General features: G+C 42.3%; 1 protein-coding gene across 1 annotated transcript in view; it reads right to left on the bottom strand.

Annotated features, from left to right (window-relative positions):
* Positions 1-18772, bottom strand: part of LOC103371829 (uncharacterized) — a 38694-nt gene that overhangs the window by 4849 nt on the left and 15073 nt on the right. Inside the window, exons 6-25 of the mRNA XM_008301285.1 lie at positions 17748-17879; positions 17010-17140; positions 14945-14976; positions 14692-14797; positions 13286-13389; positions 12973-13076; positions 12598-12670; positions 11857-11931; positions 11014-11210; positions 10654-10917; positions 10351-10534; positions 8807-8935; positions 8389-8543; positions 7765-7975; positions 6758-7270; positions 5143-6575; positions 4721-4843; positions 2093-2252; positions 1788-1896; positions 111-289 (exon numbers count right to left, since the gene is read on the bottom strand). Coding sequence (XP_008299507.1) covers positions 111-289; positions 1788-1896; positions 2093-2252; positions 4721-4843; positions 5143-6575; positions 6758-7270; positions 7765-7975; positions 8389-8543; positions 8807-8935; positions 10351-10534; positions 10654-10917; positions 11014-11210; positions 11857-11931; positions 12598-12670; positions 12973-13076; positions 13286-13389; positions 14692-14797; positions 14945-14976; positions 17010-17140; positions 17748-17879 — 4414 coding nt within the window. The remainder of the gene's footprint in view (positions 1-110; positions 290-1787; positions 1897-2092; positions 2253-4720; positions 4844-5142; positions 6576-6757; positions 7271-7764; positions 7976-8388; positions 8544-8806; positions 8936-10350; positions 10535-10653; positions 10918-11013; positions 11211-11856; positions 11932-12597; positions 12671-12972; positions 13077-13285; positions 13390-14691; positions 14798-14944; positions 14977-17009; positions 17141-17747; positions 17880-18772) is intronic.

Here is an 18772-nt window from a genome sequence, read left to right as displayed (position 1 = left end):
TGGGTTTGGGTTAACGGTACAACATCAGCCTGTAAAGTTACACAACTTTGCTGCCTGTCCGTGCTACTGATTCAGAACCTGGAGCGTCAGTGCTGCTGACATGTACGAACCCGTGAGGAAGATGGTGTGTCGGTACTGTGTGTACCGGGCCTGGAGCTCGATGAGACAGCCCAGGTCGGGTGACTGATGGTTCATCGTGTCACAGTGATGGTACGGGAGGAACTCTACAATTTGACGCTTCTGATAGGCTGACAGCAAGTCCAGCAGGTTGGCTGCGTCGTTCCTAAACCTGACAACCACACAAACACACACACGTTAAACTTTCCTGTTTGTTTTTCAGCTGCAGGTCAGAGCTCATATGATCTGCATTCCAACTGCAGAAGAAAGTAGAGTTTACATGTTTCTGTAGGAATTTGTGTTCACCTGCAATTACAGTTGTACATTAGTTGGCAGGGCTCTAGATTAACGTTTTCCCTGGTAGCACCGATGAGACCAACATTCTCATTAGGTCGCACTTCCCACCTTGTCACAGGCAAAACATATGACTTGCTGAACATTTTCTTATCGATAGACACCACAATTTACAGATGTTCCCTAAACGCCTCACATGGCAGGCTGCTGTAGCTGCTGCTTGGTGGCTGCAGTGTGCGACTCTAAAAATGACTTTGAAAAGAGTAAACCAGGATGTTCTCATGTCAGATGTGTCCAAGATGAAACCGAGGGATTTTTTCTACATATGGTCTTTTCTATGAGTGGAAAAAAAAAAACCCCAGTGCATTTAGGTGCGTTCAGCTTTTCAAGAGAAGACCTTGTTTTTAAGCATAAATAAGGCAGTACAACAGAGTGACAGAAGCATTACTTTCAGTGCTGAACACAGCAGCTGGATACAGCGACACTGATACAGCTTCATGATCATCACACACTCGCATCAACGCGACTCGTTAAAATTTTAACTTGCACACTCAAAAAAAAAAGGTTGCAAGTACAAGCACTTTGGTCGCGGTCTGGAGCCCTGGTTGGACAAAAACCAAGTCATTTGGGCTTTGCTGAGTTCACTGCTATCACAACCTACTGTGGTTTTATTTTATGGTTTGTTTTGGAAGAACTTCAGCTTTGCCTGTGTGGGTTTATATATCCACAGCTGACTTGTTATGCACTGAAAAAGTAAAAAAAAAAAAAAAAAAAAAGCACACCTCCTCTCCTTGGCTTTGTAACACACTATTCTGTACAGGTTCACATGTCATTACAAGCCACGTGGAATTAGCTACAGAATTTAAGAATTTTAAAAAATACAATAAATACAACTGCATGTCACATAAAAACAGAAGCTTCTCGGGATTTCAAATCTTGAATTTTTAAAAAGTAAGAAAGAAGTGAGAAACTAGTGGGAGTGACAAGTCTATTAACGCTTGTATGTTTGCACTATTAATGTTTTATGACGTTTATGCTTCTGTCTCTCCAGCACGAACATGACAATAGATGAGAACAGCTTTTTTAAAAACAGCCTTAAAACACATATAGTAGCAGACACACCATGTAATTAGTGATGGGAATTCTTTTTTTTTTTTTTACTGATTCTGAAAATAATGAGTGATTCCACCTTAAGTCTGTGAATCAGAACTGACAAAACCATTCAGAAGAGGCAGAATCAATAATGTTTACGAATGTTTGTATCAGCCAAGCTGGAAGTAACAGTTCAGTTACACGTCATTTAAATATTACAGCTTCATCTTGTCTCTGCTGTGTAATAATGCAGGACATTATACAGTGAGAAGCAGGGTCAGTACCTGGCTTGTTCTTTTAGTCGTTTGTGGGTTTTGCAGTGAACCTTCCACCTCCAAACACTCTCGCCAGAACTGTGCTTTTCCAGGAACATCAGCAGTGCGGCCAGTTGATCTGCAGAACAACACAACAATGTCATAAATACAAACAGTATTAATGCATCTGTTGCATCAGAGAGAGAGAAATTATGCAGTTTTTAAAAATGTAGTTCCTATATGCTGAATTGTTTTCAATTAATAAAGCATGAACAGACAAAGTACAACGACTCAGATGACAGAACAAGGACTTTGGGTCGTAAACCATGACCTACCGTGGGTGATGAAATCTGGATTGAGCACAAAGTCATCTGAGACGATGCAACCTCCAGAAACAAAAAGCTCATTGTAGCTGTTGTTCCTGATGTCGTCTGGCGTATCGATTCCCAGAAACACCACAGAGGGGTGTCGCTTCAGAGACACCAAGCCTGGGATCTGGCATGAACACAAACACACAAACACAGCTGCTGTCAGTCTTCGTGTGGGCGATGTGGATAAAAGACCGTATTCAGACCGTGACTCTCCCCCAAAAGATCACCATAACAAGTCTCCCAGCAGAACACGGTTAGTTGTGGTTATGACAGTCTTTGGTGTCACTCTTAGCTGGAATCCATCTACCGAACAACCACCTCACTGGACTGTCACAAAAGCAACCCGGCCAGCCTGATCTGCAAGCAGGGAAACATGAGATCCAACCCGTCTATAGATCAGACTAGCCAGCGCTAGTTGGTTAGCACTGCCTGAATTTTCTACGATTTGTTTGACTCCTCTGAAAAGCAAATTACACACCAAATTAAAATCATCCATAATAAAAGATCGCCTTCCTCTTGTTAGTCCCTTTACAGTCTGAGTTTTGTGTAATCCAATATATCAGGCAGTGAATCTGTCTGACCAACAGACGTAGCAGTGAACTGCTTCCACAGGCAGCAGATGTGTCTTCTCACTCCACACAGACTGAGAATTCACGTGAACGAACTCACTCAAGTTTGTTTGTTTTTTGCAGCCAAGGGTCCAGGCTGAAATCCAAGCCGAGTCACTGCAGGAACGACTCAGCCTTCGTGAATGGTTCGTTCGTCCTATTAGGTGAGCTACTGTAGCCACTGGTGTTGTGTTTCTTTTTGCAACCAAATGTTTTTCAGTGTCTCTCTCCTGTTGTTTCGCTCACTCCACTGTGCACATGTGGAGCCTGCATGTCAACAAACGCTGCGTTGTTTGAAAAGAAGTAAATCAGCGGATCCAAGAACTGTTAAATCTGAGTAAATGACATCAGACAGACTTCTCTAGTCGATTATTTATAAAACATAAGAACCATGCAAGTTGTCTTTTTTCATTAATCAGAAACAGTTGGAACATGACGTGTGAGTTCAGCTTCTTTGCTGCACATTGCGCTTCCTGCAATATGACTATTATGTGTGCTTCCACTGCAGTATTGAGTTTAGCAGTACACACATCTGACAAAGTCTCATCTCCACCCGGGTGTGAGCAAACTGGCATCACTTCTGGAGCGCATCAAACCAAAGTAATGTTTGAAGTTCTGACTGCCACGAATAACTAGAACATCAGAGGGCTGTACTATGAAGAGAGATTAGTGGGTTAGTGAGTCAGAGTTGTCACTATCACAAAGGTGTCTCTCTTTTTACCTGCTAGATCTCCTGGTCGGGAGCAGGTTATGTTCAGACTTTTGGAATTAAATCAGCTGGAAAGAGCGTCTCCCTTTAACCAGATCGTTTCCTGACTATTATTTACCAGCGATACAGATTCTCAGCTGAAGGAATGTGTTTTATCTGTAAACACGCTGAGTTGTGTGCGACTAATATCACTGAATAAAGTCGTGTAGTTACAGTATCTCACACTGTAAACATCACGTTGCCATGGGAACCCGGCATATTCAGTTGGTGATGCAGAAATCACATAAATGTGTTTGTATGTTTGGCTCTGATTTGCTGTCATGTCCGTTTACACTGCTGCAAATGGATTATTCTACTGGTATTACAGAGAATATTCAATGACATTAATTTCAATCTGATTTGGCCAAAAATTCAAGTGATTTCCTGCATTATGGGACAGTGTCAGACCTAAATGCACTTCAATACAAGATCATGTTTAAACGTATGATGTTTAAAGTTTAACGTGCAGCTGTCAGTTAGAAATAATCGGCTGCATCAGTAAAATATTATATAAGAACACGTGTAACAGTTTTCTACCAGCATTTCTGTCTTGCACCATTTGCAGTAGCGGTGCTTTTTACCGTCATAATTTTTTCATTTTCCTCACTGTTCCCGTTAAAACAATGTGTTGACTGAAGCAGCTGCACGCAATCGATTCATTTTGAGCAGAAGAAGAATCACATGACGCATTAAATGCCCCCTTTTTATGTGAACAGAGTTTGAAACAGAAAGTCAGAGTTGACAAAGAAAGTTGATGACTACCTTCGTGATACACGCAATCTCTGACTGGGGCTTTCATTTTTGTCTAGCCGGCTAACACAAAGAGAGCCTGGCTATGTCAAACTTGATTCGTAGTGCAGCTCTCTGGTAGACATGGGAACTAAAAACAAGACAACAACAGCAGCTACTGGGACAAAGACGCTCAAAAAAGAGGTTGGATTGCAGTCCATGTGTTAAGTGACAGATTGTATTCAACCCTCCGTGGACCTGAAGGGAGGAGCACTGAACTGGACCGTGGATCTACACAGCAGTTAACCTGCAGAGATCCCATAGTCCACAACACTAGAGGATCAGAGGGCCAACACACCGACCAGGTGGCACTCAGACCTGGACGTCATCATCCTCAAGAAGTCAAATAAATGCATGTATATTGTATTTTTTTTTTGCACACATGCATGTACACACCTTGCTTACTGGTAGTCAAGAAGGAAAGCAGCAGGAGCAGCTGTTAAGTACCTTGTGTACGTGTCCAGCTATGTCTTTGTTCTTGATGATGACCAGCAGTCTGTCTTCAGAGTTTTCTTGGTTCAGAAAGGCCACAGGACTCTGCTCCACGTTACCCTGCTTCAACAGGAGTTCCTTCGACGTAACACACACAGCATATAAACAAAAATGTAATCATTCCACAGACTTTTAAATCTAATTTTTCAAAGCTACCACATTAAAGTCAAATAGTCTTCATGGATTTCTGCCATTACATTCTATTTTGGACTGACTCCCAGGATTACATGACGTTCTTCACTTTCGTGTAACTAACAATCATTAGCAACTGTATTTATTTAGTCATTAGTGTTTGTTTATTGAGGTTTTAATAGTATTAAATTCCTAGATTTGTATGTATTTATGGAATCCATGTGCACCTATTCTCAATGTATTACCTTGACATCTTCATAGACCTGGTCTCCTGTTTCAGTGCAGTGGAGGTAAAACTGTACAGAGTTTTTCTTGACGTCATTGATGATCTTCACCAGATTGCTGAACACCTCTGGCTGCAGCTGGCCAATCAGGGAGCTCAGGGCTGTAGCCGGGGGAGCAGGGACCCCACTGGGCCCAGGGACGGAAACAGAGCTCGGGCTGGAGACCCGCTCAGACAGGTTGGAAGATTCTGCCAATTGTAGAGAGACGCTGCTGAACCCTGGCAGGGTTGTGTCACAGTTTGTACCTGAAAGAGTACTCCCACCTTCCACACCAGCAGTACAAAGTACAGTACTGGCAATGCCCTTATCTTGTGCTTGCTGGATGTCTTGCGTGACTGTCCTGGTCTCTAAAGTGTGACTTTGCTGTGGTTTCCACTGGGACTGTTGTGACTTGTTAGTAGGGCAGAGGACAGTAGTGTTGGCAGGCTTGTATGCAGAAGCAGATGCAGAGGTAGGAGTGGATAAAGTGGCATGAGAAGTTGTGGGATTCCTGCAGTTTGTAGCATCTGGCCGCCACAGTTCGCCTCCTCTGGAGAGCGCAGGACTTTTACTGACAGAGGGACTGGCATCAGCAGCATTCAGTTCACCACTAGTAGGAACCTCATCATCTCTTCCTGTTTTAGCATTAGCTGCTCGGACACTGGCCACAAAAGCACTAACGCTGTTCGCCAACGTGGCATCAGAATTAGTCTGGCTGGTGCCAGGCTTGTGGCTCGGCAAGCTGTCATCAAACTCTGCTAGCATCCTGTTAATGCTGTCTCGTAGTGAGTTCAAGTACTCATGGACGGGGGGACAAGGGTTGAAGAGAGACACGTATGGTGAAAACTGAGATAATGAGGCTTGCAGGAGTGTGTGTTGAGATGTGGTGGTGTCTGCGTTTGAAGTGGAGTGTGAGGACTGAGAGAAGCTGTATTGAATGTTCTCCTCCTGCAGGAGGAGCTGAATCTCAGAGGAGAAATCACCCATATGTTTGTCCACAATGCTGTCAATGTCTCTGTGAGGACAAACACCAGAAGAGGAGACAGAAGGAGAAAACACAGAGCTACTAGCCAGTTCCTTCAATTTTCCCTTCTGCTCCTTTCCATTAGAGGGCTCTTGCATCATGTCCACCACCTCCTCCTTATTTGGCTTACATTCCACCGTCTCTGCTTCCCCTTGTTTCCACACTCTTTCAACTGGCTGAGCTTTCCTTTCCTTCTCCAGAAGTTCTACCTGTGCCTCCTTAACCTTCCCTGTTTTCTGCTCTGCCTCCTCCTTCCCTCGCACAGCAGGGGGTAGGAGAGTCCTGTGCTCTAGAGCTGGAGGGTTACATTGACGGATGGATGCAGAAAGACGTGGATCTCCAGTCTTCTTTTCTTTCCCTTGAAGTTTCTCTCCTTTGTCACTGGACCCACCTGCAGGAGGCAGACTGGATTAGACTGGAGACAACCAATGTTCTAAAGCAAATATTATACTTTCTGTCAGAAACTATTTTTGAAAATTTGCAACAGGAAATAAACTTGGTGCAATTTTCAAAATGAAATCTGCAGGTGGCATTACAGTCTAATATTAACAAATGGATCAAAAAGAACATTACCTGTAAACTCCCTGGAGCCTATGAGGGTTAACCGCTCCTCGTTAGCACCTCTCTGGCTCTTAATAAGTGGGCTGAGCTTATCAGGCTCCAGGGACCGGCACCAAGAGGATGAGAGGGGAGGGCGGGTCTTTTGGGACGGGCACTGGGAGGGAGATGGGGGAGGACTGGGCTCTGGAGATGGGCATCGGGAAGGGGAAGGAGGGAGACTGGGCTCTGGAGATGGGCACTGAGACGGGGAAGGAAAGGGACTTGGTACTGGAGATGGACACTGCGAGGGTGAAATGGGAGGGCTGGGGTCAGGTGAGGGGCAATGGGTGGGGGAGAGGGCAGGGCTGGCTTCGGGGGACGGTAAGGGGAAAGGAGAGGCAGGAGGGCTGGGCTCAGGGGACAAGGCGGGGCTGTTCCTGTGAGGTTTGGTTGTTGTGGCGATGCTTGTTGCCGTGGCGAGGTGCTGGAAGCGAGGGTCCTGAGGGACGTTCCTGTCTCTCTGGGTGTACCTCTCTGAACACAGACCTGCAGACAGAGTTCAAAGTAAACTTTTGTGACCTACAATCAGGTCCTAGTCTGTAAAAACACAACACGTTAATGTATCCTGCTTAAATGGTTTATGTTTTGTTTTATATTTTATTTCATAATGAATGTCATCAAAGAAAGTCTCTTCAACTAATCAACAAAATGTTTGTTTTATTCCTTTTTAAAAATAGAATACATTTTGACACACATCCATGATTTCATTTTCCTGTTTTTCAGAGCTCAGGAATGAAATCGAACTTTAGCTGCTATTAGCTAGTTGATAATATAATTGACACTGACTGTGTTAATGGGCATATAAAGGCCCTGGAATCAAATCCAAATCGTACTGTGGTAGACTTTGTGATACCAGCAAATATCATATTAATATTCAGAGAAGGTCAGTGGTTTCATTTCATTTCACAATGGTTCATGGCAGAACCTTTGTAAATTGTGTGTTTGGATGTACAGAAGGCCAACGGGGCAGATGGACAGACCTGTTATGGGGATGAGGACCCATGGGATCTCCCCCTGTTCCTCCTCCTCTTCGAAACCTCCTGTTCTCCTCCACAGCCCTCCTCCTCCTCCTCCTCCACCTCCTCCGCCTCCTCCTCCTCCTCGACCTGCTGCTCCGTGATGATTCGTCTCGCCGCTGTGTGAGCCGGGACTGAATCCCTCCAAACTACTGACGCTGCCCGCCGTCTGCTCCTATGCAGACACACACACACACACACACACACACACACAAAAGACATACTTCATATCATAAGTTTCCACCATTTCTACCAATCACCTAAACTCACTGCTTCTGCAAAGCACCGGTAATTTCACACTTCACATGTTAGAGGATCGCACTTCGGCTACAAAGTCTCACCATAAAACCAAAAAACTAGAATGCTGAAGTAACTAATGGTGTGACGTGTTATGCTTTTACTGCACAGCATCTTCGTTCTTGCTGCGATTGTTTTGTACTCTGTCATGATGTAATTGTACTGAAGGTAAAGGGAAGGTAACAAAGCCTCAAGAGAAATAGAACACTACCAGTGCAGGTGTGACAACCACAGGCAGCTGTTCTTACCATGCATCCAGAAAACATATAAACATAAGTTATCTTCTGTTACCTCCAGCTCCTCCTGCTTCCTCAGATCAATGTCACAGTTGGTGGGCAAGCCCAGCTTTGTGGCCAGCCTGTCAAATGGAGAGGACTCCCTCAGCGCCTCCACTGGTGTCTCAAAAAAGCTCTGACTGGCCATTCCCCCAGCAGCCTGGGTGAGGCCTGTAGATGGGCAGAGAAACGCTTTGATTTCCGTCCTTAAAAAAATTATTTCAACATCATCATCATAACAAAAAGGCTTTGTGATGTCTTACGATCTTAAAGTATGTTTTAATGCAACATCACCAACTGAAATAACAAGATTTGAGTAGTGAATTGCCCCCGGGGCAGAGCAGCGTGGGGCTGAGGAGGAACATAAAGTTAAGGTTCTGCAAGTAGTATCGTTACTGTATGTTATCAGGCAGACAGCTTTGGTATCCAGTCACCTGTCAGCAGGCCAAGAAGTTTGGCAGGCAGTTCCGATCCATCTTCTCTCAAATCAACATCCTTCAATCCCACTGAGCCAATCACAGACGTAAGAGAGACAGGAGAGGAGGGGATCTGGCTTCCCTCAGCTAGAGCAGAGACAGAGAAAGAAAGTGTCAGTGGACCCCACATCAGTCAGTGATTATGAGCAATAAAATGAGAACAGCACACGATTATGCATGGTATGTTAACAAAAAAAAAGGGGCTACAAGGTGGCTCGGTGGTTCTCCCCGTGCAGCGTGGGTTCTGAACGGGTTCTCTGGCTTCCTCTCACCACAAACATGTTGAGGTTAATTGGTGATTCTAAATTGTCCGTAGGTGTGAATGTGAGTGTGCTTGGTTGTCTGTCTCTAAGTGTAGCCCTGTGATAGACTGGTGACCTGTCCAGGTGTCTCCTGCCTTCACCCTGAGTCAGCTGGGATAGACTCCAGCCCCCCATGACCCTAGTGAGGATTAAGTGGTGCATAGATGATGGATGGATGGATGGATGGATGTTGAAAACACAATAACATGCGTTTACTCTAAAACTCTAGTTGCAACATGAATGCACACAGTATAATTTAGCTTACCTCTCGCTCAAGAGGAGCTCACTAGGATTGAACTCTTTCAGCTTGCTGGTGAAGTGAATTTTTTTCCTACATTTTAGGTCCCAAAATTATAATTAAGGGTGGGCGATCAGGCTGACAGATCATACAGCGAACTCTTGGGGTAGAGTTATAATCCATAATCTGAATCACAGTTCTTACCATAGATTTAGCTGAACCCATGACCACGTGATTAGTTGTGCATACGTCTGCCAGGATACCGAGCCTCTCACCTAAACTCAAGGCTAATCTCACAAATCTCTGCATCATGTTTTCCCTCACATTTTATTCTGAGAGTTTTGAGCAGAGGTGGTGATTTGAATCTCAATAGCTTTGACATGTGTTGAGCTTTCAAGCTGGGTAATTGGTATTGATCACTAAAGAGCTAATGTCAGAGAGTACAAAGTTTGCTGCACAGAGACACAGCAGTAGTAGTTTCTAAAAAAACACCAAGCACCAAGAATACCCTGAACAAGAATGACAACATAAAATGGACTAGACTGCACATCAAGCTGATGTTATCAAATTGACCAACATATGGTGTGAAAAGCGACTTGAACAGAATACTGACAACCAACAAAACAGCAGCGAAAACTCACATCTGACTTCTGTACACACAACTGTTGCCTAACGAATCAACTAAAGGAATTAACCAGAGTGCTGATACGACACTGGAGACAGAGCTCACTTAATTGACTTACATAACTCGCCTAAACAACAATGATCTATATTCACAGTCTGTGCAGTCTCTGAAAAACAAAAGTTCACAACAACACTTCTTTCAGGATGTTGGTCTGCTCACTGGTATTCTCCATGAGCCATTCTGTTCTCTGTTTATAAAATAAATTACACCTCCAAGATGTGCAGTGTGTCCAGTGAGCATCAAAACGTTGCTGCTACCATCCTTTTCATCTTCTCACCTGGGATGTTGTGGTGCCTTTCAGGTTCCTGTGATGCTTTCAGGAATTTAAGCGCCCTCTGTGCTGTCTCTTGTTCCAGCTTCCTCTTCCTCCCTGGCGCCTTCAGCCCCTCTCCTGCCTCCCTCCTCACCTCATTTTCTGCATTGCTCTTACAAGTCAGAACAAGATCTATCAGTTGCTGCATCTGAGAAACAAAGAACACACATTTGAGCTCAGTATGGCCTGAAACAGGACAAAAGAGCCCATGTCTGTAGTTTAATGTTTTCTAATGACAATCACTGTCATCCAGGTTTCGGTTTTTACCTTTTGAGAGTTGGTCTGTGCATCTCCAGTGCTGCTCGTTGCCTCTCTCTGGCCTGCGATACTCTTGCTGGGCTTCAGCTCCTGGGGCTGCTCAGGGCCACAGTGCACCTCCACCATCTGCTTGGCCCGGGCCACTGACAGCAGGTAGACGGCAGGACTGTACAGGTAGGAGTGCAGGTAGCTGTCCATGTTCACTCGATGTTGTTTGGGAGCAGGAAACACCTGTCCCTCCTCGTCATACTCGCCCATTGGGTACTGTCGAACCTGGAGAGCAAAGACAGAAAAGTGTGGATGGTGTTGCAGCTCCACAGTGGAAAAATGGAAATTTGAGGACGACAGTTTAAAAGACGTTGGTCATACAGTGCTGTCATTCAGGCCGACAAGGTATTCCCGTGCCTGGCGCTCCACACCAGCCGACAGCTCAGCAGGGGGGTTTGCGCGGGCTTTGACCAGGGAGTGATGCAGCGCTGGGATAAACTGGTTCAGCTGCGGCATCACTGTTGCACCAGATATCGACGGCTCTGAGGCATCGTGGGACGAGGAGGCAGACCGTGGTGCTACAAGTAGAAACAGGGACAATGACATCAGCGTTTACATCAAATCAAAGCTTCAGTTGAGACTTAATGTGGTTTTTAGCCTCCACAGTTAGTTCCTTTGTGTTTGTTGTCCCTGCACTAACCAATACTATTTATATCAACATGACAACATTTAAGGTTCTTGTATAATGACAAACCGCAAATAATTGTCACTAACATTTCTTTTAGCAAACTGTTTATTCAATTTAAAGAAGCCTGTTTAAGCGTAGTCTAACATAATCAGACTGAGCTCCATAACACTATGTCAGCTCTGGAGAGTAATCTGGCTGTACTCATTATCATTCTGGTGCAGAGAAAAAAAAACACCCTAGCTTGTTTGGATTTCTTTGAATCAATCACAGTTGTCTTGGTGGTGCTTAGCCCAGGATGCAACAACGGTGCCCCTGCAAATAGCAGCAGGGGGAGCTGTGTTGCAAAGGGGGTTTTGTAAACAGTAACACCCAGATAACAGCAGGGGAGGAGAATGCTGTGGTGCAAATATTGAGTCTACAACAGAGTCAGAACAGTTAAACTGTATTTTGTTAAACAGGTAACAAAACACTAAATTATGCAAATTTGAGAAAAACTATACATGTAGCTCCCTTCCACCCATTCTTGTGCTACTCACTGGATTTGGCCACATCTCTAGTTTCTGGAAAGACAAACAAGGCCTGAAGACACCGTTTCCAGTTCTCTCCTCTCTCTGAAAACACAAACATTATTGTCACTCTCACATTCTCATGCATGTTGTCATCTGTTGTAGTACAGCCTTATATGCATTTCACTGATATAAAAAAACACAATTCACTGACATCTAACAATATTGCTCTTGTAGAGAGAACTGATAGTGCTCACAGCAGTGATTCTGTTTAAAGCTGAATTGAAGCTGAACTAAAGCTTGAACTGAGATGTCCTGAAAGCATTACATAGCTAGCATTTTTGGTTGTCTCAGTTTTTAATTTTTTTTTATAAATATATACCATCAGAATAATAAGAATGACGCTGTAATTACATGAAAACATAAGTACACGTAGGGCGCCCTGGTAGCTAAAGTAGATCAGACGGCGACCCATGTACAGGGGTTATAGTCCCCAATGCAGCCGCTGAGGTTTGAGTCCAGCCAGCGGCTCATCTGCTGCATGTCCTTCCCCTACTCTTCTCCCCATGTTTCTCTGTCTTTCTACACTGTCCTGGCAAATAAAGGCCAAAAGCCCAATAAAATAATATCTAAAAAAAAAAACGGAAAAAAAACATATGTACACTTAATGTAAACCCTACTTGTATTGTCACTAACTACATAACTGCAATATCTCCATGTTGTTATCCTGTACATAATTTACCAGTACAACCCATCAGCCCCATGTCCTACCAGTAGGTGTGGCCATCTGAACACTGGACAACAAGAAAAGAAAGCCTTTCTCAGTAAGTGGAGTCACCAGAACCTGTAGAGAGAACAGACAACTCCTATTTAAACCTTTAACTCTTTCTTTTTTTCTTACATTTTTCCAGTTTTTTGTAACACTCCTACAGTTACGTTACACTGCTGAATGACAACATGATGGGAAGAAGACGAAATTAGAAGGTTGTGCAGGTAAATGCAGACTCCAGCTGCTATTTAACATCGTCTCTGCATTGTACATGAGATCCTGCTGTTCCTCTATGGAAAACATCCTCCTGTGATGTATCAGCACCCATTAGACACATAAAGTAAGTTCATCTAGATTTTTAAGTAAGCAGAACTCACCACTCTCTTCATCTCTAGTTCCTGTAGCAGTTTTGTCACACTGGTTGTAGACCGATTCCTGTCAATCACCTCTAGAAGACTGCAGCAATGTCCGTTATTCATGACTACACAAAGAAAAATATACAAAGTCCAGTTCAATTCATCTTCAGCTTTTAAGTCATCAACATTTAAAGGACTAACTTTAAAATTACTGGATGTCAACACAAAATAGTGGCTATTTGTAACTGAGTCACAAACTATCAGTGTACAAAACCCAATCAGCTACATGTTGGTTTGCAATGTCCCATTACTCTAAAGGACAATTCGACCTCACCTTCTTGACTGCTGTTGTAGAGGTTGTAGGAGAACAGTTCGGCTGGGAGCAGCTTGGTCACCTGGTCGAGCCTCATTAAATAACCAATTTCCAGTTTCTCTGGTCTGATGGAGACACATGGTGATATATGCAGAGCAAGGTATTTAAAAAGTTAACAGATGCATTTGTTTCACATAAAATAGGCCTCTGTATTTAAGTACTTGTTCACAAAGTAATCATGGTTGTGATCCCAGCTCATCCTTCATCCATGTCAAATCAAGTCAGTTTGTTTCTACAGCATTTACCGAGGGATTGACTGATTTGTGTGGACTTTTGTTGCCCACTATATATCTTTATGTATTATTCCTTATTGTTTTCCAGACACAGTTTCTGGGTAATCTGAGGCTGCCTCCTAACTTAACCACTAGCCACTAGCGTAGCCATTAGCCACTGTGAAAGTAGCCAATTTGCTAAACTGTAAAACACTGACATGACTCGTGAATAAACATCAACAAGACACAAAAATGCAAGTAACTGAAACACTGCACACGTCTCAGATTAAATGAGTAAATGATGAACAAACTTTCCCTCCAAACAGTGGTCCAGTGATTAGTCAATCAAATATGTTTTTTTTAGTATTTAGTGGACAATAAAGCTGTAGTGTCCACTTTTGACTGGTCGATTCGTTGGCTGATGTGTTTTCATCGGATCAAATTCTTATTGATCAAATAATCTTCCGTGTTACTTTCCTGACAAAAAAAGCGTTACATTAACAGCCGTCCAACATTTGGTCCAACCTTACAGGATGTTTGCTCAGAATTGGCTTCCAGTTAATTCTAAGAAGCTGTTGGCGGGGCTGCGTTGTGATCACACAGGTGATCTGAAAAGTTGAGTGTAAACTTTGCCAACAGTAATTTGCATATCACAGCTCAACGACCAACATGATTTATCATGTAATAAAAAGTAAGCTAACTTGTCTGCATTCCTCAATAGTCCTTGTGCTGGGATCAAAAGTTGATGTAGTTCTGCTTCATATGAATATAGGAAGGTTAACGCTGGTCTGCTCCTGGTGATTCATTTCAATATAAAATAACCACTTAAAAATGATTTAATATGCTGCACATACTAGCTTTTAATACATTTATTTATAATTCATTTAAGCTAACAGGCTAGCCAATCGATTGGATGAACAGTAGGTGTCATTTTAGCTGAGCGTGATGTTCTTTCTTTAAGTGACTGCAGCCCAAGTGGACAGAGAAATGTGCTGAAAGTTCTACAGCAAAAGAAACGTTTGTTTAAAAAGGAACACACACCAGACTATTTACATGTACTTATTTTACAGGTTAGTGAAATGTCAAAGGATTGATTCGATCCTGCCATCTGACTCTATGTAACACAGCAAACATAGACGTCTGCTCAATACTCACAGTCTGTGGGGTAGGAAGGGAGGAGAGAAGGAGCGAAGCGAGATCTGGAAGAGAACCCGGTCATCTTTCAATAAATCTCCACTCCACACTGTGAACTGCACACGCTCTGTAAGGGCAAACATTAGCGCTCATCAGCATCAGAACCAGACAGGAATAAGAGGACTTCAGATTGTGTTTCATATTCAACAATGTGTGTGAACTTTCCTATTTAAGTAGTGGTGTGATTAAATGGACAACTGGGACCAGAGCTCACCTTTACTCCCTTCTGCTAATTGACTGTTCAACCTGCCCACCAAACAGAGAGCACAAACACATTAGTTCTCACTGAAACTGAAGTTCATGCAGGCTTATAATGCACCTTCCATTTTCATCAGCTCAGACCTGAGTACCTTATTGATGTTGATCTTTTCCATTTGACACAAATCCTAAATAACCAACATTATTATTTCATTTTGTCAAAATCATAATAATCCAGAGTCGACTTTTCTTTTCACCTTCCTGACAGGATAGCACTTCGGCAGTTGCCCTGACACTAATATTATTTTGTGAGAAATGATTTTAACCGTCCCGTAAAAAAAAAAAAAAATTGCCAAAAAATAAACTGCTTGCACCAGATCCTATAAAAAAACTAATAAAAAACAAACTCTGGGCTCCTAAGTCTAACTGAAAAGCAATTAGAGACTCAGCAGCAACCAACAATCACATGACAAACATTCTGTCAGTGTTCAGCTGAACTGCAGGCCGTGTTACACAGAGCAGAGAGAAGACACGTATGGAAACAAATTAGAAACTGAAAGGAAAATAAAACATACATAAGCTATGAAATAAATCAAACATGGTTCAAAGCAGTATACTGTGGAGGAAACTGTCAGCAAGTTGTTGGAAGATACATTCAGCGGAGTAAATGTACCTTTTAGAGTTCATGTGCAGAGTAGTATAAAAATACCTAGTCTGTAGAGGTCATCAAAACATAACAACTGTATTATGTACAGTATGTATAGCCACAATTTCTTTCTAGTACAGTGCTGCCCAATTAATGTCATACCCCTTTATAGAATATCCTGTTTACAATCATAAAATATCAAAGTCCCGAATCATTTCCTGTATAACCTATAGTAAAACAGTCCCTTTATTGTCATAGAATAATGTCATGATCCCGTTTTTTGTCATAACAAAATGTCCTGAAATTCATTGCAAGAATAACTTTTGCCCGTTTAAAGTCATGGTTGGCTGATCGTTACAGCTCACGGGCCGAGCGTCGGTCATGTGTGGCAGATTATCACACCCTGGTCAGCCTCGGAAGTCAGCGTGTTTGTTTGATTCTCTGTTACCTGCTTACCTGAGATCTGATCACTGAGTTATTCACACACTGTCTGACGTTAATCAGGGCACATCAAAGAGAATCACATTGTTACAGAGCATGTCGTCACTCATTGAACTGCTCAGCTAGTTAATCATGATAAGTTCGTCCTCTGTAGACCCTCTGATTGAAGGAAACAACTTTAATTGATGGGGTGGCTTTTCGTATCTACAAAGGTGAAATGACATGGACACAATTCTTTCAGTGCTCTATCACTGCGGAAACTTCAATACGCTAATCTTGATTCATCATGAGTGCGAAGCGTAAACGGTACAACCTGTCCTTGGCCCAGAAGCTTGACATCAAGAATGACGCCTGCTTATTGGAATATCCCGGATAGAGTCATAATTCCATCCTAGAATAAATGGGCAGCACTGCATTGGTAACACCTGTGGGCACTTTGAAAAATGCTGTGCATTGTGTTTCCAGGATTATTAAACTTTGGTAATAAAAATAATGAGAGAAATTGATCTTTCTTAATGATTTTTTTAAAATTCTAACTTTACTATTTTGCACAAAGACATATCTGAGTTCTCTCTACTTCTAGCTATGGTTGGGTTGTTTCCATAGAGGTGAAGAACTTTGTGTTGGAGAGAAAAACGAGCCCACATAAATACAATGTGACAGGAGTAAAAACAAAAAAAACACACAGAAAGTGCTTGTGTGTCAGAGGGTTAATGTCACTCAACATTTTAATCAACAGGAGAAAAGAAATCTGGAAAATAATTGTCCAAAATCCAAGTTAGTATGATCAAAGTTAATCAGCTTCTCCACTTAAGGAGGGAGAAAGTTTGATAGAAATAATCAAACAACCTGATTAACATTTAAAGAATAAAACAGAGGAAAGTGTTTACTGTTCCCTCCATCAGCCTATTGAGTGTTAAATATGTGTTTCTAGATCGTGTTCTGGTTTGGAATCAGTGGAATAAACCATATTCCACTTGACAGATATCCTTACCTCATGGGTGCTAAAGGTTTGCTGGGAAGCGGAGAGTCTTTTCCATTAAACTGGAAGGAGACGATGGCGTACGGACACACCTGGCGAGGTCGCTCCCGCAGCTCATCAAACGAATACTCGTAGAAGTATTGCTGGTATAAACAACAACAACAACACAAAAAAACCCCAAAAACAACAGTGTTAGATCCAGTTGCATCTGTGTTCTAAGATTTTATGTATGATTTAAGTTTAGCATTGAATGGAACCTGAACCAAACATGAACCAGAGCCTGACAACAACACCAACTGAAGGAGTCATGCTGATCACTAAACAGCTTATATAAATAGTGAGTTACTTTCACTGTCCAATAGATAAAATGTGATGTAACACTGGGGTGCATCGGTAGCTCAACCGGACAAGAAGGCAACCCATGTACAGGGTTATTGTCCCCTACGCAGCGGCCACGGTTCGAGTAGAGCCAGCAGCTCATTTGCTGCATGTCCTTTCCCTGCTCTTCTCCCCATGTTTCTGTCTCTCTACACTGTCTTGTCAAATAAAGAAGCCCAATAAAAACTAATCTTAACAAAAATGTGATGTAACAGTGAGAAGTCGGCAGGTAATTATTTCTGTGTATTTATTATTAGACTCTCTTCCATAAAGAAACTAATATCATAAAATATTACTTTAATTTCAGAGTGTTGCATATGTATTTTTGTTCTGTGTGTGTGTGTGTGTGTGTGTGTGTGTGTGTGTGTTTACCTGTGTGAGCTCAAAGGCGCGGTAAGAGCTGACCGAGGTGACTTTGCTGGCATTCTTAGAAATATGGCTGTCGAAGCGAGGCGTTGGATCTAGAATGTTCTTCATGTTTTCATAGATGCTCTTCACTTTTCCCTGAAACAAAAAACACAAATAAGTCCTCGGTCAACTAACTGATTATTAAAATAACCATTTATCATGGTTATATGAACCATTTATTAGTTTTAGCTTTAAAGTAGGACTCTTTTAATCATACATAATATAGGTTTCCCTGTGGTTGTATACATACTTGTACAGCTGTATGCTTCCTACGCACCATTAAAAATAAAAAAAATAATATTTGTCATAGACACATAATTATCCAGGTTTATTTAAACCAGCACAGCGTCTGAGAACTTTCCGTTATGGGGACTACAGTCATGGGACCAGTTCAGCGCTGACATGCCAGGTTACTCACAGAACTTTAAGTCATTACGTTTCTCACTGCTAGTGTTTGTCATTTCAAGTGGAGGCACTACTGTTGAATAGGGAAGGAATTTTAACAGATATCACCATGAAATGTCCTTAGTTGAAATGCAACAGTTATAATGTGCTGAATTTTTTTACATTTAAATATGCAATTGAGGTAATGTCTACCTAAATTTACGCTAATTTGCATACATTTGCAGTAATCTGATCACTGGATAAAGCCTGGTTCGAGGCTCCTGATTCAGTTTGTCCACATATTAGACCAAAACGTTGCTACATAGGGGATGTTGGATCTCTCTTTTCATCAACCCATACATCTGAAAATAGTGTCAACAGCCAGAAAAGAAAAAATATATTTTTTTTTTGTTTTTTTTTTTAGGATTAGAATGTTCTAAAAATTAGGCCATGTGTGATATATAAACAAGACACGGTTCAGTCACTCAGTTCTCTGTCTGTGTCACTCAGACTTGATTTTAGAAGGAGCAATTGGTAAAGACAGAGCTTAGCTTCCTGTGTTCACACATTCACCCCACTGATTGTTAAATTAAAAGTTATAGCTT

This window comes from Stegastes partitus, unplaced genomic scaffold (assembly GCF_000690725.1).
Source record: "Stegastes partitus isolate 25-593 unplaced genomic scaffold, Stegastes_partitus-1.0.2 Scaffold1654, whole genome shotgun sequence".
Taxonomy (NCBI): Eukaryota; Metazoa; Chordata; class Actinopteri; family Pomacentridae; genus Stegastes; species Stegastes partitus.
This window is presented reverse-complemented; position numbering and strand designations above follow the sequence as displayed.